The sequence below is a fragment of the Castor canadensis genome, chromosome 5, assembly GCF_047511655.1.
Source record: "Castor canadensis chromosome 5, mCasCan1.hap1v2, whole genome shotgun sequence".
Classification (NCBI taxonomy): domain Eukaryota; kingdom Metazoa; phylum Chordata; class Mammalia; order Rodentia; family Castoridae; genus Castor; species Castor canadensis.
Window position 1 is genome coordinate 42,628,609 of NC_133390.1, and position 23,031 is coordinate 42,651,639.

The window sequence follows — 23,031 nt, forward strand, 5'->3', positions numbered from 1 at the left end:
AATTAAGAAAGAGCCGATGCTGGTGGCTCACCTCTGTAATCCTAGCTACTCAGGAGGCAGAGATCAGGACGATCATGGTTTGAAGCCAGCCTGGGCAAAGAGTTCATAAGACCCTATCTCGAAAAAAACTCAACACAAAAAAGGACTGGCAGAGTGGCTCAAGGTGTAGGCCCTGAGTTCAAACATCAGTACCACAAAAAAAAAAAAGTCACCTGGTCGCCAAGGAATTTACACGAAAGGAATTAAAAGTCATCATATCTCTTATGAAGTCTTTGTTTTCTAAAATTGAAAACAAACATTAAAATGGAAAGTTATTTAGGGATAAGTTCTTGGAACATATAAGGACATATATTTCTTTTTTTATTATATCATTAGTGTACTGGGGGTACATTGTAATATTTACAAAAATTCTTACACTGTATCATAGTTGAATTCACTGCATCCACCATTCTCCTTTATCCCCTCTTCCCCCATTCCTGGAATAGTTTGAACAGATCTCATTTTTCCATTTTCATACGTGAGAACATAATATTTCCATTACATTCAGCCTCCTTCACCTTCCTTATATCTTCCCCCTTCCCACTGGTGCCAACCCCCAGACAGGGCCTGTTTTCCATTTTGAGGTGAACCATGGACTAGCACTATATTAAAAATAGCCCCAGAAGTAGCATTTTTATTTCCTCTTGGAACTTTAATAAATCTATTCCAAAACCAATAGTGCTATGTAAATACAGCAAATATTGAAATAATAAGGAACTAAGTTACAAAATATGACATTCACACAGGATTGCATCTCAATTCAGTAGCACCAAAATTACTACCTATGCCAACCGACTTAGCTTAATTTTCCTAAGTAGGTTACATGATATTGTAAATTATATTTTTCTGAACATATATAGCTTTGTCCTCATAATATGTGTGTGTGTGTGTACACATAATTAAATCATTGTTTAGGAGTTTTTTAATAATCTACTTCATAATCATATACAATTTCACCTTCATGTGTTTAAAAAAATATGAAAGAATTGGAAGTATTACCAACATGTGATCCTTATTTAGAAAAAAGAGGTTTCAGATGTTGACCTGTTTATTTTGGTGAAGGAAAAACTAAAACCTATCAGTAATTTTCAGTTCCTGGGTGAATTATGCATTACATTGAGTGACGAGAAACACGTTTGAGAGATGCAGGTTAACATCATTGGTCCCAGAACTTGACAGACGCAAATCCACTAAATTCTATTCGAAAAAGTTGTCTCCACGTGAAAGTTTATGAACATGTTTACAAGTGCAAAACATGCCGTAGGCATGATGAAATTTGTCAGAATAGAATACAAGAAAGTCAATACTAAAAAAGGCTTTCGCTAAAGTTTCTATGGAACACATTTTTTTTCACAAAGAAGATTATTGTTTTCTTGGCTTCTTAAGTAAACATACACTTAGTATTTTGTAAATGTACAGACTAAATTGTGATCTTTTAGCCTTTAAAAAAAAATCTTTAGTAACCCAGACACTAATCATCCCCAATGTTTACATAGGGAATAGTGACCAAATAAGTAAATAAATTATGACTGATAACCTGCTTAGAACTACAGAAACTGTTGTAGAACATCTGTATTTTCCTGGCTTACCTGATCAATGTTGAAATAAGTACCTGGATCTCTCATTTTAAAAAAGAGGTAAAAAGTTCTGCATTATAAATGTTTACCTCACAACTTCTCTGGTCTTGCGCAAGTTTGAATCCTTTTTTGCCATCACAATAACAAGAGTAGCCTCCAGGGTAATTGACACAAAGTTGAGCACACATGTGCTCTGAGCACTCATCCACATCTGAGGTAAAAAGAACAGAAATCTTAATATCTCCCGACTGTTCAATCCAATAAGCACAGCAGTATGCTGATTTTAGTATAAAATAACAGATTCGCAATAGATTCTTAAGGGAAATGCCTATAGCATAATATTTAAACACTTAACCTGGAAATTTAAAGAAGTTACAAATGTAATATTTATTTATTTACACTTTTGAAATAACAATTTTAGAATTTTCAGTGATTAATAATAGTGTAACAATTATACTAACTTTATGAATTTTTTTCAGTTTGAAGAAAAAAATTATTTAGGGTCTCAAACATAATTTATGATTATATGAATTTCATTGAGATTATCTCCCAATTATTTGTTTTAAAGCTAACGAATGAAAGTAAAAGAGAAGAAATGAGAAGAGGAATGGGAGTTGAGTGGAAGGAAATGAAAGATGGAGAAGGGAAGAAATAAATGTCTTTTATTAAACTGAAAGTTAATGTAATTGATTCAATGACAATATTGAAAACATCTGATTTCTATAATGCAATAATTAATGGTGACAATGAATTTAAAGACATGTCTATATGAGTTCTTATCTTTTTTTTTTTTTTTTTGGTGGTGGTAGTAGGTTTGAATTCAGGGCTTTGGAATTACTAGGCAGGTGCTCTACCACTTGAGCTACACCCCTAATCCTTTTTGTTCTGGTTATTTTTGAGATACAGTCTTGCTTTTTGTCCAGACTAGCCTGGACCTCTATTCTGCTATTTTAGGCTTCCCACCATCACTGGGGTGATAATCACAGGCTATTATAACACCCAGCTTTTTTTCATTGATATTGGTATCACTGACTTTTTTGCCCAGGCTGGCCTGGAATTACGACCCTCCCCATCTCAGCCTCCCAAATAGCTAGGATTACAGGTGTGAGACACCAGTGCCTGGATTTTTTTTTTTTAAGTATTGTGATTTTACCCTTTATACTGTGAAATCTTCTATCTGGTCTCTATCTCCACTTTATATTTTGAGAAAAATCATTCTTCAAAATTTGTCATAATATGCTTAAGTCAAAGTCCATTTTGAGGCCACATAAAATTCTTGACAGTTTCATTGGATGTACCTTGTGATCTTTAAAAATCCCCCATTTATAAATGCTATTATCTCACATAAGTTCTCAGAAAATACTTTAAAATAGATCCCCAAAGTTAGTGATCTTCCAAATTCCTTAAAATTGTATGATGCATGACTAAACTTAAATATATAGTCATATATAAATCTTTCTTTAAAATCTGTCACTCACTGAATAAACTACAATATAGGTGATGAAGTTAACCAATAATAAATTTGCAAATTCCTAGAATGTACTACAGTAATTACAACAGGACGTGGTAGGAGAATATAAATGGTATTCATATGAGGGTATATTTTTGGTGCATACATGAGAAGGTAAGACATCAAAATTTCAACAGGAGCTGGTATAGTTGGGAAAAAAGCCTACTCTAAAATCATAATCAACTTAGGAAAATTTATAGAGACAGGGCATCACCTCTAAGAAGGTAAGTAATAAGAAGGAGCTTACCACTTAATGATTAGTGTTTGTTTTTGTGGTGATGAAAACATTTTGGAAATGTATGGAAACAGGCAGTTGGGACAGTGTGAATATAATTAATGCTACTGAACGCTATGCTTAAAATTGGTTGCAAGAGTACATTATATGTTATAATATGATTGATTTGATTCATTTTAGCCTGGTATTAAATTCACTTTGAATTTTTAAAACACTTCAAAGAGAGTGTGAGACTGGGTATGGTAGCACACAACTGAAATCCTAACACTTGGGCTGAGGCAGGAAGATGGAGAGTTTAGAGGCCAATTTAGATTACATAATAAGACTTGCTGAAATGAATAAAATAAATAGTGTACAATAATTTGCATAGCATGATTAAAAAAACAAAGCAACTGACATGTTTAGGCTACATGAGACCCACATAGCAGCACCATTACAACCTGAGAGAAGAACACCACTTTCAAGGAGCCAGCTAAACCCACAATGCTGACATTACTAACCAGCATTTCTCAACTTTCTAGAGCTGGGTTATCAGATAGGTTATGATAACAAATTAAATCATTTCCCATTTTAGCATGACTTTTATGTGCACAGAAAAATCACTGAAAATCTTGGAATCAAAACCTAAGGATTTTAATAGAACTTTTTTCACTCCCATGATTTAAACTTGTGTCTTTCTTTTGTATGTATGTGTTTTTCCTTTCAAATACAAATTTGCTTTACCTTTTAATGTTATTTAAGTGCTATGAACATAAGTTCACCTTGCTTTTATAACATAGGGAAGTCTCTAATTTGTATGCACCTTAAAAGGCAAATTGGAATGCATAACATTATATCTAAAGACCACGTGTCTTACTTATTACTTATCTTGGACAGAAGCCAGGAACCACTAAATTGACCATGGTATATCATGGACTAGAAAATCTGATCGTTGGTCTCAAATTAAACTAATTCTTTGAAATATCAACTCAGGGTTCAAACCCACCCTCTCCACCAACAGGAATGATATCAACACCATTCTACCTTTACAAGACTTTGAATTAGGATTATATCTGTAGCCCTCAGGACATTCACACTCAAAGTCTCCCGGGATGTTCTTGCACACAGCTGTGCCACAAACACTTGGCTTCACAGAGCATTCATCCATATCTGAAAATGAAACCAATACATTAAAAAACATTTTTTCCATTATCAGAAGACACTGTCAAAGAATCCTTGATTTGTGTTTCCTGGATCTAATTTAATATGTATTTTGTATAAGTACTATATACACATATATATGAATAGAGTTGCCTTGGAACAATAAAGTATTAAATCTATCATCATGTTTTAGCTCACTAAATATGATTTCTTTATATAAATGCTTAGGGAACTTGACTGATGTTCATCATGTTGCTTTATAGCTATGTAAAAGAAGACAGGGCTTCAGTCATAGTCTCATCTACCAGGTTAAAGTATGAAAAAAGAGAATCAGCCATACTCTTAGTAGTCTTCATGTGCACTTCAAAATACATGTTTCTGAAAATTATCTCAAAAGTAGATTTGTGTCTTATTACCACAAACATTTAAAAAATGAGAAGACTCATCTCTTTCACCTTGCTTCTCTGGAGACAGACAAATATCTACTCTGTTCACTCTTATTGTTACCTAAAGTATTCAACAGTGACTCACATTTAAAATGGAATTGAGTAAATTGAGTCTCAAAGTGTTTATAAAGTTGCAGTTAATCCAATAGAAGCTTACTGCTAAATTAATATTCCAAAGGTTCAAGATGCATTTACTCTGTTACACATGGGGTAGAATGTAAAACATTGATTGCAACTAGTTGTTAAATAAGTATTTAGCAACGAAAACATAGAAATAGTTCAATGGAGATGTAACAAGTGAAATTTTTTCATCTGTACCCACTGGAGAAAGATGAATTCAGAATGGAAAGTATATTTTCTATTGTAAAGAATTGGCAAGGTTTTTTTACAGAGATGAACAGCCACAATTTCAGACATTACTCTATTTAAAATAACTTGCATGAGAATAATGAAATCAATCCTTTGTGCTGGGAAATTTTTCTGTTTCTTTATTATATCAATGCCAATATTCTGAGTATGATATTGTACTATATTCTTGGAAAACGCTAACCACATAAATTGTCAAGTCTCTCTGTTATTCCTTAAAACTTAATGTGAATCTTTAGTTAATTCAAACTGAATTTTTAATCTTAAAAAAAGTCCTTATTCTTAAAAGAAAGTGAAATCATATAAATAAAATTATTTTCTTTGAGGCCTGTTTTCAGGGAAATATATAAATTTAGGTTATTGTACATTGATTTTATGACTCTACACTGACACCTGGTGCCTGAGTGAAAATTTTATTCCTTCATATTTAGACAACTACTGACTACTTGATCTCAAATACAGCCACTTCTTAGCAAAGGTCCCATTGTAATAGTTTTATACATATTTTCCTAAAAATTTTATAACTATTACTTAAGTATCATGTATAAAGGATATATAAATGAATATAATAAATATGTTCTCATCAGAAAATTTCTTTAAGAGGAATTTTTGTAATTATATGTGTGTATGAGTGTACAACTCAATGGATAAGATTAAACATTTTAATATGAAAAAATCATAAATTCTTTAGAAGGACAGGGTATTCAATTGTTTAAATGTAGAAATAGGAATGGGTGCTGTTTATGGCACACAGAAGTATACTGGTTTCCTATAACGATACCATTATTCTAAATAGCCATATGAAGATCTTCAAATAGGCAGATGAGTAAGACATATGGTTACAAATTGGATAGTGGCTTAGAAGTTCGTTTTAGGATAATTTAGCTGCACTTTAAGTAATATTATAGTGCAGGATAACGGTGGTAGCCACTACCATGTGGTGGGGATAGATCACCCCTTTAACATGAATCCAAATCAGAGATTTGCCAAGACAGACATAAAGTTTAAGAAGAAAACTTTATATTTTAAATTATTAACTTCTTTTTTACCTCTTAGCAAAACAAAGAGGGATGAGATGGTAAGGAGGAAAAATTGTATTGAGTGTTTCCAGTTCCTGAAGGCAAAATTTCAGTACAGGCGGGGAAACCTTGCTTTTAGCTATCGATACACTTCACACCAATATTTAAAGACTTGTTACAGCAACCAAAGCAGCCAAACACAGAGAAAATATACAGAGACATAAAGTTTAAATTTGGAAGACAAGGATTCATAAAGAAAAACAAAAAGAACTATGCTAGAAAATGATATATTAATAAGGTAAACTGACAGGGATTATTTAAGACTAAAGAAAAAAAGATTTATGACCAATGCTGGGATTTTAAACATATGAAGAAAAAGAAAGCCAGAACTTCTTTATCTTTCCAAAAACCACAATAGGAAATGAGGTGCAAAATGAAGGATTTATATTAGAAATCAAAAAGATATTTCTCAAAAAGATAAAATACAATGGATGAGATTATTAGGGATCAAAGTATATTTCTTTGTTTAGCTATTCATCTTATGGGAACAAAAATTTTAAGTGACATCTGAAAAAAGAGGATTAACAATGTCTTTGCCAAGTTTATAGCATAGAAAGATCTGCTCTAAAACCTCAGGTCTTAATGAAATTCTTTCTTTATTTTGATTTATAATGAAATACTTTTTTGAAATGTACACACACAGACACACACATACACACAATAGGAAAACAAAATACCCTTGATATCAATATTGTAAACTGAAATGCAGTCCCATCATATTACAAGCCTTCAAGGTAGATAAAAATGTATATTTACTATAAGCACTTATGATGAGAACATTTCCCAAGAATTTCCTAGTGGAAATTCCTCTGAGTTTTGTTCTCACACAGTCAATATATTTTTATTCTACTTCATTGCTCTTACCTTTACAGTCCTTTTTATTAGAAAGCATAGTGAAACCACTTCTACAGGAACAGTGGTAACTTCCAGGTGTATTATCACAAATCTGACTGCAACCTCCATTTAAATTTGTTGGATCTCTGCATTCATTTATATCTAGAAAGTAGAAAATAAACTGTTTTTAAGTAAAGTCACCTTCAGAGAACTTTTCATGCAGTCAATCCAGATGAGTCAGGGGAGTTTATTACACATACCAAACTCACACCTCTCTCCTTTCCAGCCTGGTTTACAAAGGCAAGTGAAGGCAGCTTGGCCATCTTTGCAGCTCATGTACCCATCTTCATTGCATGGCAGGGGATTACACTGGTCTGGAATGGCTGAAGGAAAAAGACATCTATTTAATTTTTGCCTCATGCCATGGTAAAATAAAATCATGTGTTCTTAATAGAAATCCTTTTGAGTGAAGCCTATAATCAATAAAAACATTATTTTCTACATATATTATTTTCTCATTAAAATGTGAATCCATTAAGCAAATTCTTGTAACTACTATTTTAGGACTATACTTTAACATTGAAAGCATAGACAATATTTTATTGTTGCTGCATAGGTAGTTTTTTAAATACATTACCTTATCTGATCCTTACAACAGCTCTATGAGGCAGAACGAACTACTCTTAGTATCAATACAGAAAAGAACTTGGGAATGTCAATTTGGACTAAGATGAAGTAAAATGTACCAGATTTTATCCTCTTGCCTTAAATAAAAAGAACTCTAGTTAAATGTATGAAATAATGTTTTCAAACACTGAGAAAGAAGTAGCAAAGAAACTGTGATACCTATGGAAATAAACAAAGTGAGGCCTATAATTGCACTATATTACTGCGGGGAGACAATTTCCATGCATCAGTGAAGGAAATCAAACAAAGCCCAGTGGTTGAGAAGATAAATAGGGGATAATTGAGAGAGAAAGAGAGAGAGAGAGAGAAAGAGAGAGAGAGAGAGAAAGAGAGAGAGAGAGAGGGAGGGAGAGAGAGAGAGAGAAATAGAAATAGAGAAATAGACTGACTCCAGACATCTATAGAAAGATAGTCTAGGGTCCTAGAGATCACACGAGATGATTTCCAGAGTTCACAGAGGTCTAGGGCTCATTCATTTGGAACTAATCAGTCTAAAATGACCTCATGGTACATAAGGCATCAGCTGGAAACCTCCCAAAGTATTAGCCTTATTACTGGGGCTAAATTAAGTCTTAAGTTAATGGCTACTCTGGACTTCCCTAGTCAAAATTATAAGGAAGCCAAAAAAAGATTCTATTTAAAAGTTATTTCAAAGTAAATCAGCTGAGCACTAGACCAAAATCAAGTAGTTTAGAAGAAGACAACAAAATCCAGAACCCAACAACATGAACTACTTCTTTTCCTTATCCCTTTATCTTAGGTTCTTTGCTACCTCTTGTTCAATGTCTGAAAACTGCTATATTTGTCCAGAGTTCTACTTATCTAGGGAAGAAGGATAGGTATCGTTCTTGCTATTCCATCTTAACCCAAATTGGAAGTCCCCAATTATTTTTCTAGTGATACTAACAATTGTAGTGTATAATTAAAACTACTCAGGTATGCAAAGAAGGAGGAAAACATGACTTACAACTGGAAGAGTAATTCACTGATATAAATATATGCAGAAATGAAAAGGATGATAGAACAAGCAGGAAAGTAAATCAATATAACTAGTATAAATGTTTTTCATATGTTTCAGTAACAAACATAATGAAATGAATTGCAATGAATGACAAAAAAAAGAAGGTATGTTAGACCCAAGTGGGGCTTACAGACATGAAAAATATATAAAATGGGAAAAAGTCAATGAAGAAGACTGAAAGTAAATTATATATCGATATCGATCAACATCATGCAGCCTAAAAAAATATATGTGTTACTGAAGTCTCAGGAAGAGAGACAGAGAAAAGAAATAAAATTTTAGATGATAATGGCCAATAACTTTTATAAACAATATTCCAAATGTGATAAAAAACTATGACTTCACAGATCCAAGAAGCTGAACAAAACTTAACTAGAATAAGCCTAAAAATATTGTTTCAATCTGAATGAAAATTAATGGCAAAAAAAATCTTTTTTTTTATGGCTACACTGGGGTTTGAACTCAGGGCCTCAGGCTTGCTAGACAAGTGCTGTACATCCCCAGCCCTTTTTTTACTTCAATTATTATTTATATAGGATCTTGTGCCTTTTGCCCAGGGCCAGCCTCAGACTGTGATCCTCCTATCTGTCCCTCTAGCAAAACTGGGATTGCAGGTGTATACCACTACACCTGGCTTGGGATAGGATCTTGTTAACTTTTAGTCCAGGCTGGTTTTGAACCTCCACCTTCTCAATCTCCCCCTCCATTGTGGCTGGAATTACAGACATAAGCCACCATATTCAGCAAAAAGAAATCTTAAAAGCAGACAGAGAACAATGCACAGCATAGGAGGGAATGCCAGGAAGGACAGCAGATTTTTTTTAAGTCAGTATTTGAGTAGACAATGGAAAGACATCAGTAATTACTGAAAGAAGACTCCTGTCAACATGGAAGTTTTTAATCCAATAAAACTAAATTACAAAAATAAATGCAACACAGGGTTTGGGGGAGATTTTAAAAATCCAAGAAAATCCATCTTTATCAGATATGCCTTATAAGAAATAGTAAAGAAAGTTCTTTAGATGGAAGGAAAATATTGCCAGATGGAAATTTGGATCTACACACAAGAATGTGGGGTTTCAGAAATGATAAATATTTGCAAAAGTATAAACCAATATTTTCTATTTGTTAATCTATTTAAAAATTCATGTATTGTTCAATTTATATTGTACAATATTAAAATATATGGCAGAAGGCCAGGTGTAGCTGTTTATGTCTGCAATCACAGCCATTTAGGAGATGGAGCTAAGAGGACTGCAGTCCAGCCACTAGCCAGGCAAAAGCTCAAGGCTTTATCTGAAAAAAACAAAAAATTACAAGCAAAAGGACTGGGGTGTGGCTCAAGTGGTTGAGTGCCTGCCTAGTAAGAGTGAGTCTCTGAGTTCACACCCCAGTAATGCCAAAAAAAGTTAGAAGGATTGAATATAAATCATGGAAACATTAATCAAAAGCAAATTTGAGTGACTATATTATCATAAGATAAAGCTTACTTTAGAATAAGAAATAATTTCAGGGTAAAATATTCAAAAGTACAAAGTAAAGCTCAATTACAGTGTCCTGTTTATTGTCTTTGTCAAATGTCACAGCACTTTGTCACACACTTTAAGTGATATTCCAAGCTGTTTCTTTAGTTACTAGGGTCTCTCTCCTCACTAGACACAGTGATGGTCCCCTGGTTGCTGCACATTTGTACACTTGCTCCTCAAGCCTTTCTGGTACCTGCATGGTTCTTCCCATCCTTCCCTGACTTCCCATTAGTGTAAGTCAGCTGGAGGAAATTTCTCTTGTTTGATAAATAACCAACCTAGCTAAAACCTAATTAATTCCAGAACTTTTCAAAAAATATCCTCATGAAATCAAGTTTTTTAAACAAGTAATAATAAATGAGCTATTCGTTAAAATAGTGGAAAACAAGCCAACAGGAAATTGTTGTTAAAGCTATGTGGTAAATAGTCCTTTGGCAAATTTTTTAAAAAATGAAATATAAACTATATATATACATATACATATATATATATATATATGTATATGTATATATATATACATGTATATGTATATATATATATATATGTATATGTATATATATATATATCCAGGCACACTGTTCAATCTGAGTAATTATAACCAGTTTAGAGAAAATAAAGATAAATGAATTTCCAGAGAGCACCAATGCTGAATGTAAAATAGACAATAAGCAACTTCCTACTTTATATCTTGCAGTTTCAATTTTTTCTCTTTGACTCTCACTTTAGAATTCGTACATTAAAAAAATGACCAACCAGAATTGATCGCTAGGCCCTATATGAACATTCAAAGCATGAAGGCTAATTTGATTCACATAATATTTTTCACATCAAAAAACCCAAAATTCTAAGTATTAAGCATGGCTATACTTTGATTTGTTAATCAACTGTAACATTTAATCCTTGGACCTGACTGTGCACACAACCCTTCAAGAGCTATTTATTAATTTTTTAAATTCATTTATTCATATGTGTATACATTGTTTGGGTCATTTCTCCGCCCCCCCAACTCCCTTCACTTCCAGTCAGAATCTGTTCTTCCCTTATCTCTAATTTTGTTGAAGAGAGAGTATAAACAATAATAAGAAGGACAAAGCATGTTTGCTAGTTGAGATAAGGAGAGCTATACAGAGAGATTCCTAGCATTGCTTTCATGTACAAATGTGTTACATTCTAAGATTAGTTTATATTGACATGTGTGTATTTCAATTGCAAGGTTTATGTTTTGTTTTTGGTTTGTTTTTTAATCTATGGCAGAGGTACTTACCATTGATGCAGCTCCTGAGGTCATGGTAAGCATTAGTTGACTGATGTGCATCAGTGAATAATCCAGCTCGGAAAGAGCCAAGACAGCCTATAAATAAAAACAAATGCAATCTTCCTAGAGTAGCCACTCTTACCTGATCTGAAATCATGGTAGAAATTACACCAAAAGTTAGGTCATTTATGCTCTGGGGATTCAGGAAATTAGCATTCAAAATGTTGACCCTTAGTCAACCTTTTCTTTTCTGTCAAAGTTTAATAGAGCATTTTGATTAAACTGAAGAATGCTTATAAGCTGTAAGTAAGTACATTAGCTTTAGCTTTAAGGTTATAAATTTTAAACAAGATAAGCACTAGACAGTACATTTTTATGTTGCATGGCTCACATACACAATATTACCACTTCACTTGAGAAACAGTATCATATGTAAAATACACTTTGATGAATACTGAATAATAAAACATATTATAATACTACATAAGTAGACTGAATAGAAGTGAACACAAATGCAAATTCTCCAATTTCCAATGACCCAAGGATACATGACAGCACCAATAGTATGTGAGAAACATTTGAATGTATTTTATAATCAATTTTTTTTCTTTTTTTTTTTTTGTCTAACGAGAAATCTTAGAAGTAAAAAATGTATTCAGGTTAACACCAAAGGAAATAAATCTAGCATGTTCTTTAGGTCCTGAGGGAATGAATTCATGCAGTTTAAACTGAATCAACAAGGTAGAATTCTGTAGTGTGACTTTTATTATAAAAAATATAGACTGAGAAATTTTAGTTTACTCTTTTTTTGCGGGGTAAAAAACATACATACCACATTAGGCAGGTATGTTTTTTTTTATCAAGGCTACTCATCAAAACACCCTGTGGCATAATTGAGGAATCTGTTTCCATAGTTTCCACAATATCTGACATTTATTTTTTGTTAGTATTAATATCACCAGTTACTCTACCAGCAAGAAGATGCAAACTCATTTTTTCACTGGGGAAACAATCCTTCTAAAAATTTATCTTCGTTATGATGGCTTACTTCAATGAAATCTTGTAATCCAGGATACTGAGCATCTTCTTCTATGCTGCCCCTGCTTTGAGGAATAGTTGAAACACAAGTTTTCTTATGAACATGTTCACCCGGGGTGCTCTGAGGATCAGAATTCTCTAGTGATATAGTCTGTCACAGAAGGCCTATCTCAGCCCAGTTTCAAGACACAGCTTTACAAACCTACAGCCAGCATTATACTTTATGGAGAAAAACTGAAACCATTCCCTCTAAAATCCAGAACCAGACAAGGATGCCCACTATCTCCACTCCTATTCAACACAGAACTGGAATTCCTAGCCAGAGCAATTAGGCAAGAAGAAGGAATAAAAGGAATACAAATAGGTAAAGAAACTGTCAGAATATCCCTATTTGCAGACAACATGATCCTATACCTTAAAGACCCAATAAACTCTACTCAGAAGCTTCTAGACATCATCAATAGCTACAGCAAGGTAGCAGGATATAAAATCAACATAGAAAAATAATTGGCATTTCTATACACTAATAATGAGCAAACGGAAAAAGAATGTATGAAAACAATTCCATTTACAATAGCCTCAAAAAAAATCAAATACCTAGGTGTAAACCTAACAAAAGATGTGAATGACCTCTACAAGGAAAATTATAAACTTCTGAAGAAAGAGACTGAGGAAGACTATAGAAAGTGGAGAGATCTCCCATGCTCATGGATTGGTAGAATCAACATAGTAAAAATGTCGATACTCCCCAAAGTAATCTACATGTTTAATGCAATTCCCATCAAAATTCCAATGACATTCATTAAAGAGATTGAAAAATCTACTGTTAAATTTATATGGAAACACAAGAGGCCACGAATAGCCAAGGCAATACTCAGTCAAAAGAACAATGCAGGAGGTATCACAATACCTGACTTCAAACTATATTACAAAGCAATAACAATAAAAACAGCATGGTACTGGCACAAAAACAGACATGAAGACCAGTGGAATAGAATAGAGGACCCAGATATGAAGCCACACAATTATAATCAACTTGCCATTGACAAAGGAGCTAAAAATATACGATGGAGAAATAGCAGCCTCTTCAACAAAAACTGCTGGGAAAACTGGTTAGCAGTCTGCAAAAAACTGAAACTAGGTCCATGTATATCACCCTATACCAAGATTAACTCAAAATGGATCAAGGATCTTAATATCAGACCACAAACTCTAAAGTTGATACAGGAAAGAGTAGGAAATACTCTGGAGTTAGTAGGTATAGGTAAGAACTTTCTCAATGAAACCCCAGCAGCACAGCAACTAAGAGATAGCATAGATAAATGGGACTTCATAAAACTAAAAAGCTTCTGTTCATCAAAAGAAATGGTCTCTAAACTGAAGAGAACACCTACAGAGTGGGAGAAAATATTTGCCAGCTACACATCAGACAAAGGACTGATAACCAGAATATATAGGGAACTTAAAAAACTAAATTCTCCCAAAACTAATGAACCAATAAAGAAATGGGCATGTGAACTAAACAGAACTTTCTCAAAAGAAGAAATTCAAATGGACAAAAAGCACATGAAAAAATGCTCACCATCTCTAGCAATAAAGGAAATACAAATTAAAATACACTAAGATTCCACCTCACCCCTGTTAGAATAGCCATCATTAGCAACACCACGAACAATAGGTGTTGGCGAGGATGTGGGGAAAAAGGAACCCTCTTACACTGTTGGTGGGAATGTAAACTAGTACAACCACTCTGGAAAAAAATTTGGAGGCTACTTAAAAAGCTAAACATTGATCTACCATTTGATCCAGCAATAGCACTCTTGGGGATATACCCAAAAGACTGTGACACAGGTTACTCCAGAGGCACCTGCACACCCATGTTTATTGCGGCACTATTCACAATAGCCAAGTTATGGAAACAGCCAAGATGCCCTTCCACTGATGAATGGATTAAGAAAATGTGGTATCTATACACAATGGAATTTTATGCAGCCATGAAGAAGAACAAAATGTTACCATTTGCCCGTAAATGGATGGAATTGGAGAACATCATTCTGAGTGAGGTTAGCCTGGCCCAAAAGACCAAAAATCGTATGTTCTCCCTCATATGTGGACATTAGATCAAGGGCAAACACAACAATGATAAAAGTGAGAGCACACAAGGGAGGGGTGAGGATAGGTAAGACACCTAAAAATTAGATAGCATTTATTGCTCTTAACACAGAGAAACTAAAGCAGATACCTTAAAAGCAACTGAGGCCAATAGGAAAAGGGAACCAGGAACTACAGAAAAGGTTAGATCAAAAAGAATTAACCTAGAAGGTAACACACATGCACAGGAAATTAATGTGAGTCAACTCCCTGTATAACTATCCTTATCTCAACCAGCAAAAACACTTGTTCCTTCCTATTATTGCTTACTCTCTCTTTTCAACAAAATTAGAGATAAGGGCAAAATAGTTTCTGCTGGGTATTGAGGGGGTGGGGGAGAGAAGGAGGGGGCGGAGTGGGTGGCAAGGGAGGGGGTGGGGGCAGGGGGGAGAAATGACCCAAGCCTTGTATGCACATATGAATAATAAAACAATAAAAAAAAAAGACACAGCTTTGCTAACACTTAGGCATTCTAAATCTTTGAGAAAGATGTTCAGAGGATGTAGAAAGTGTAGAAAGTCCAGAGGCTGATTTAATTGGACTTCTGACTCTGATAAATTCAGCATCATAAATTAATTTTTCAGCATCCTTTGTAGAGACTTCTGCCTCTGCATGTTCTCCCTGCTTAATTCTCCCTCAATGTCCTTCCAGTGGCATCTGGAGGATTTCTAGCTGCAATTCTGTCATCATTGTAGTGTCTTGGTTTACTTTCTATATCTGAAAGAGGTTTTTTCCCAAAAAAATTTTTGCTTGTATGGTTATCATTTTGCCACAAAGATTCCATATGATTTCTCTGATTGATTTTGTCTTCTATCTTGAAACTAACCATGTCTGCAAATTCATCCACATCTGTACAAGTAGTCTCCTTTACATCTACTTTATATTCACAATCATTTGCAATTATTCAAGCTCTCTGAATCTTTCCTTCATCAGGAATCTTATTTGACCAATTGTTGTGTGAATAAATTGATTGACATCACCTGCAATGTCCAATTCTAGCTCCCTGACTCACTCAACATGGCATGAAATTAATCTCTCAGTTTTTGAATGGATATGTCTGACATAGGCCATGGCATTTGGTCCTTAGAGACCTGACACTTACTTCAAGTGATTAAAAGGCCATTTGAATTTTTAGTAGTAGTTTTATTTGAGTTAAGATACATCTTCATTTCAAGATGTATTGGGAACCCACAATATATTGTAATTTATTTTAATCTTGCTGGGCTGTCTTGATTGAATAAATTTATATTTTTGTGCAAAAATTTCTTTTGCTACTCTTCTACTTTTACAGAATCCAGGTGGGTTTAACTGTGTGTCAAGAAAGTATTAGCCTTGAACTATTTTTCTTTTATAGGAATACTTTCTTTATTAATGAGGAATCCATTGCTCTTTAAAGGTGTTTGCATAAATATATGCATTTGAAATATAAATATATATAAATGAATATGTATATACAGTATACTCAAATATTTCAATACATGATAAATATGTGATCTGACTTGGGTATGAATAATTTGGACATTTTTTAATCTAAAAATACATTGTGGATTAAATTAGAGCTGTGGTGGAATGTAATGTGACTCTGATCTTAAAAAATATTAAGTCAGCTGGGATCAAGCCATCCTGCATCTATGTCTGGCTGATATTTGACAAGTTAGAAATGACTTAAGACAGCAGTGATTCTAAGAAAAAATTAATTATATCCAAGGCAAGATATATAGTGAATTTCTGAATTCAAGTGCTATTTATCTTTTATTCAGGACCACATTTTAAGACTAAAAAAATAATTCTTAGTGCATTTCACTTTTACTCCTTACTCCTGGTATTTAAGAAAAGCAAAAAATGTCTTCGATCTTCACATAATAGAATGTTTTAAGTTCTCTGACACGAACTCAGTCTGACTGTAGAATTGTGTTAGCAACTTCATTTTTTAAATCTGAAATGTACTCATAACACTGGCCTGAGGTCCATCCTATGGTTTGACTTTATATGCAGTTTAGCCTTGAACTATTAATCTACACTTAAAAAAATGAAGGACAAGGAGGTAAGGCAGGTCCTGTCCAGAGATGGGATCAGTGGGAGGGGGTAGGGCATAAGGAGGAAGAGAAGGAAGACGAATATGGGGATATATTTCACATTCGTGTGTGAAAATGGAACAATGAAACCTGTTGGAATTGTTCTAAGAAGCGGAGAGGAGGAATGAGGGAGAACAATGGAGGGGTGAATCTAATTAAGATGTATTGTAAGTACATCTATAAATGTCACAATATATTCCCCTTTACAACTATTATATGTTAATAAAAATATTTAATAAAAAAGGAAGAAAGCATTGGTATTTTGGGGAGTCATTGGTGTTACCTGATAGGTCTTCAGACCATCTTGAGGCTGAAATATAAACTTTACATGAGAGAGAATTCTTCCCTTTGGTTTTTGCAGGATGTATCACAGATAGACTTCCTTCCTTCCTTCCTTCTTTCCTTCCTTCCTTCCTTCCTTCCTCACTCCTCCTCTCCCTCCCCCTCTTCCCCCCCTCTCTATTTCTTTCTATTTTTTAGATCACATCTTGTTATGTAGCCCAGGCTATCCCTGAACTCACGATCCTCCTGCCTCAGCCTCTTCAGTGCTGGGATTAAAGGCCTGTACCACTATTTCTAGTTTAGGGCTAAATCTTCCATGTTTGATAGTTCTCTACTAGAGCCCACTCTGCTTGCTGCACTGGCTTGGGTTTCATTTCTTATGTCTCTTATGTCTCTTTCCTTTACTTAATGCTTTTCTTTCAGACTCATTGTCATTAGTAGTTCATGCAAGTTGCATTTTCATTGTGATAGTCTATCTACCTTTATGAAAAATTAAAAATTTACAACCAAGATTGAAACAAATACCAGAAACATGAAACATGGATTTATGGCCACTTCTTTCTGAAGAAATTTAAACTGGAAGCAGAGAAACCCGCAAACCTGAGGAACACAATCTGATTTAGGATGTATAAATTAAGTCAATAGGAGTTAGTGTTTCTAGTTGCTGCAGTGTTGCATAGAAACTAATACAATAATATTTGTATAATTCCTTAGTATCACAGAGCAGTTTTACTGCATTCTTTTTTTTATAAAAGTAAATACAGCAATCTGGCATATATATTGCTAGTAAAATAAGAAATAACACCTTAATAATACCTGCAAAGTCCCTTTTACAGTATAAGGTACCATTTACAGATATTGAGGATTGGGACATAGATAACTTGTAGGATTCATCATCCACCATACCATGATGGGTTAGAATATTTTGCCATAGAAATAATACTTTACATTATCATGGTCTTTTTGAACCCGCAAGAAACCCAAGCAGCTTTAGACCTTGAGTATTCTTGTATTTGGTTAACTTTTTGCTCCTCTTGAATGGCCCACTCCCAGATTACCAGTTTGTAGATTTCATTAAGATCAAGGTTTTTGAGAAAAACTCATTTTACAACCCTGGGTAAATTTGATAATGAATAATAGCCAAAGTTTCCAAGCGCTGTGGCTAGAGGTTCATATGAAGTGTTTCACATGCTTAGTAGGACCACAGGCCAGACTCACAGTAGGCTTAATCCATAAGGCACCTAATAGGTATATGTTAATTTATGTGATAATATTTTAAATGAAAAGTGCAATTGGGTTTATAGTGTGGACACCAGCTGCATGGCTAGTCCATGAAGTGCAATACAAAACTCTCAACTTCATTGTGTCCTACTGAAATGAAAGAAATTGAGGATAGTCAACAGAAATGAAGGAAATTGAGGATAGTCAGTAGGAAAGTAAGAGTTGGGGAGAGATTGTCTCAGGTTTTGTGGTCTAAATCAGAAGCTCACATAAGAAACCACGTTAGAAAAAGAAATTGGTACCGCCAAGGAGAAAAAGCTAAAAAACAGACACTTTCAGAAGAAGATACAGTGATCAAGACAGAACATCATAAGAACAGGTTTTAGTTCCAGGTTGTCATGAATCCTACATGAAACTTTTGCTTTTTTTAACTATTGATTTTATCAAGGACCAAACTATTTGGTTTCCTTTTGCTATATCCTACAGGCATTACTGTCTAAGCTACTTTGATGCTTTAAGTCTAAAAATGTAGTTCAGCCATTGCTACCTAACCAAAGATGGCATTAGGATTATAGTAGAGCCAAAGTCAGCCAAGTTTCTCTTTTCTACAAATAACTCCTTTGTACCTTTCAGCCTTTAAATTGCAGAACAGATAACCACATAAAACCTCAGTGTTTCCTTGTGTTGATATTAACAAGGCTGAAATATTCATACTCCTCCTTTGATGGTACATTATTATTATCACTGGACTTTGAAAAGTCCATTAGTTGCTTTTGTTAAAAAAAATACATACAAACAAATATGTGGTGTGTGTGTGTGTGTGTGTGTATGCTTGGCATGATGTCATACACCTGAAATTCAAGATTCTTGGGAGGCAGAGGCAGAAGAATCTTGAATTCAAGGCCCTACCCAGCCAAAGTTAGGAGAAACCCTGTCTCAAAACAGAATATAAAACAAAAGGGCTGGGGATGTAGCTCAAGTAGTTGAGCACTTTCCTAGCATGCTTGAGGCCCTGGGTTCCTAGTACCACTATATATATATGACTAGATACCTAGGGGTGGGATTATGGGCTCATAAATAAGGCATGCATTTAATGGCTACACCAACACAGCAAAAAGGTTGGTATTATCTTTCTAATGTTTGCTAAGCTAATAAGTAATTCAGTAAGATCTCATTTTATTTTTCTGATTTCTATTGAGATGGGTCATATCTTCATGCCTTTTTTGTTTTTTACAATTTGGGAGTTTCCACTTCTGAAAATTCCCCATTTTTAATCGTTTCTCTGCTTTCACTATTTTATTGTTCTTGTGGAGTTGCAAAAATTTTACCATCTCTCTCTCTCTCCCCTTCCCTCTCTCTGCCAAGGCACTTGCACATGGTAGGCAAGTATTCTATCACCAAGCCACACCCTCAGCCCCTGCCAACTATCTATTAACCTTACTTTTCATCTCTATTCTGTAAGAGTTTTTAATTTTATTTTAATAACATTTGTTGTACTCAGTTATTTTGTCATTTTGTCTTCATATTTGTGCTTATGAAGGTTTTCTCCATGTTGATGTATCAAAAAGATATTCTCCCATGTTTTTTCTTTAATTTCATAGTTTTACTTTAATATTTTGTGCTTATTTCCCCTATAATCCACCTTTAACTTGGTGGTAATTAGGGACCCAGATTTTGGTGTGTATGCTGGGGAGGGTTCTGGAGTTTGAATTAAGGGCTTTGTGTGTTTGGAATACTTTATGATTATCTTTTTAATCTATGTGGGTTTGGAATACTTCCCCTTTGTACCCTGTACTATGTACTTTGTGTATTAGCATTTCTCCATCATTTCTCCATTCTCTTTTGGTTCCTTCCTTGGTTATTCTTGGCAGAAGTCGGTCAAACTTACAAACTTTTTCAAAGAATGGGACTTTTCTTTTTTAATCCTCTATTCTGTTTTTATTTCACTTATTTCTATCATTGTTTTCATTTCTTTATTTCCTATTACTTGAGGTTGCTTTGTTGTACTTTTTGTTTCCTTGATTTGAAAGCTTAGGTTGTTTTTTAAATCCTCCTGTCTGTCCTCTTTCTGCTGCCTTAGCAGTCAGCACCCCAGATCTGATTCCATACCAGGTTAAACGAGCCTTCAGGCTACTTCTTGTTATTACAAAGTTTTATTTTGTTATTAGTTCCTGGAATCCTATTGTTTCTCTAGAGATGACTTGAAGGGATGAAGTCAGCAGTCTGGATTAATTTACCAACTTGGCAGTACCTAGAAACTAAAATGATTTCTAATGTTGACATTTAGGCTCAGAGTATAGCAGTCCTCCCAGGAAGTTTCTCTTCCATTAGTAGAATCATCCATATTATCCACTCTATCAGGAAATATTTTCAAAGGTGGTAGAATTATTTAACTTGTTTCTTAAGGAAGACACTAGCACAATTCAAAACTCACGAATCACGAGGTACTGCTCAAGTGGTGGAGCACTGGTCTTGCAAGCGCAAGGCCCTGAGTTCAATTCATATATTGAAAGCTTTCAAGATAGTACATGGCTTATGTATATGACGTGCTCTCCACGTGCCTGAGATTTTAAGTCTAAGCATTGTCCAAAAGTATATGCTGAAGTGTCTAAGTGACAAGGTCTCAGTGACCTTGCCTCATTCTAAGAAGATCTCTGCATGAGTTGCCATGACTAGCAACACTACTGCTAGGATTATCAATGACAGAATTATATGGCTAATTTTTTCCTAATTAGGACCACTGAGCCCATAGAATAACACATTAAATGACAGAAAGTTTAACTTTAGTAGAGGATTTTGTTTTCTGTTTTTGACAGTGGAATTTGACACTTACACTGATGTATAAAGACCAGAATATAAAATATGAGTCTAAATACTAATCATAATTAAATACATTTTGTTGTATATGGTGTGTTCATTAAATAATACTTGACATTTGAAGATTGATACGGCAACAAAGATCTGTCTACTTGTATATACTTACTTGATATTCCAAGAGCCTTGAAGGCAGAAAATATATAGTTATAGTGTAACGTGTAAAAGCACAGAACTTGAAAAGTTAAATAACTTGCTTAATCTGACACAGCAAGAAAAATCTTAAGTCTGTAACTAGAGCCCATGTCCTGGTGTGTTAGTTGGTTGGTTTTCTATCATGCTGCCAAATAAGATGGGGAAAGAGAAGAGAAAGTTGGGTGGAGGCAGAAAAAGAGGAAATCGGGAGGGATAAAAGGAAAAAAGAAAAATATTTTATCTAGGGAACTTTCCCAAAACTCATAATGCTGTTATCTTTATTCAAATGCACTCCCTCATAAAGGGAATATATCTTTTGGAGTATTTCTCTGCAGAAACAGAGCCTCATTACATGGCTAAGAAGCAAGGTTAATACAATATTTTTAATGCAAGTTTGTAATTTTAAAAGGCCAAATACTTTGTTTTTATTGCAAAATATTTAAATTCCTATCTAAAACTCAGAACCTGAAGTAGTTTTGGTAGTCTATCTTTTCCCCACTTCAATAATGCAAATCTGTTGGTTTCATTTTAGGAAGTGAGATGACATGTAACTTTAAATAGAAGAGATTTTTTTTAAGGCTATAGACCTTAATCCCATTACCCTTTTGTAATATGGCAGCAAAAGGTTTTAGAAAATCTTGCTCCACTTTTATATCTAGAAACACAAATAACATCACTTCACAATTCATTTTTTATAGTGACTCCTTTCCAAATTTGAAGGAAATTGTTGAAGATTGACATTAATAGCTAGAAGAGGGAAGAAATGGGAAAAGAAGTAAAGAAAATGAAAATAGAAAAGCCAGGGAAGAAAAATGAAGAAGGACTAGCATAAAAAACATTTTACTAAGAGTTTTGAAAATATTATCTCATTTTATTTCTTCCTGCAAAGTGATTAGGTGAATTAGTTCTATCTACTTGACAAATGAAGAAACTATAGCTCATAAAGGTTAAATAATTTATGATCTTGAAGTGCTCTAAAGAGAGCCATCACCAAACTGATTCTTACAGTTATTAACAGGATGAACTGTAATAATTGAGTCTTCCTAGCTCAGCATGTGCTATAAATTTAAGATGCTGACCATCAAGTACACTTAAAAACTGGAAGAGTAATCACTTATGGAGCTATAAAAAAGGACACCTGGTTCTAAAAAAAAGGTCTTGCATCCAGTGGTATTGGGCTCTTAGCCTGGTAATTGTCTTAAAGGATAAATACAAGTTCACAACATCATTTCAACGTAAGGTTCCCTAGAGAAAGGCATAAATATTCCCCACCTCAAGATGGCCCCTGGAATTGCTGTACTGGTACCCAAAACAAAATAAAACAAATAGAAGCAAAGAATAAAGACCTAAACAATCATCAAACACAAATTCAAAGAGAAATTAATTTAACAGAAATTATTTACAAGATTATATTAATAACTGTAAACTAACTGCATAGTTATTAATGGGTATCACAACCCATTCTTCTAATTTTTCAAGGATTTACTTTTTATTTCAAGTTGGCTGGGGTGAGAATGGGGTCAAAGATGCCTATATGAGA

General features: G+C 34.1%; 1 protein-coding gene across 1 annotated transcript in view; it reads right to left on the reverse strand.

The window, feature by feature from the left end:
- Positions 1-23,031, reverse strand: part of Pros1 (protein S) — an 80,605-nt gene that overhangs the window by 30,046 nt on the left and 27,528 nt on the right. The window contains exons 4-8 of the mRNA XM_020183693.2: positions 11,725-11,811; positions 7,487-7,609; positions 7,257-7,388; positions 4,385-4,510; positions 1,706-1,827 (exon numbers count right to left, since the gene is read on the reverse strand). Of these exons, the coding sequence (XP_020039282.2) occupies positions 1,706-1,827; positions 4,385-4,510; positions 7,257-7,388; positions 7,487-7,609; positions 11,725-11,811 (590 nt within the window). The remainder of the gene's footprint in view (positions 1-1,705; positions 1,828-4,384; positions 4,511-7,256; positions 7,389-7,486; positions 7,610-11,724; positions 11,812-23,031) is intronic.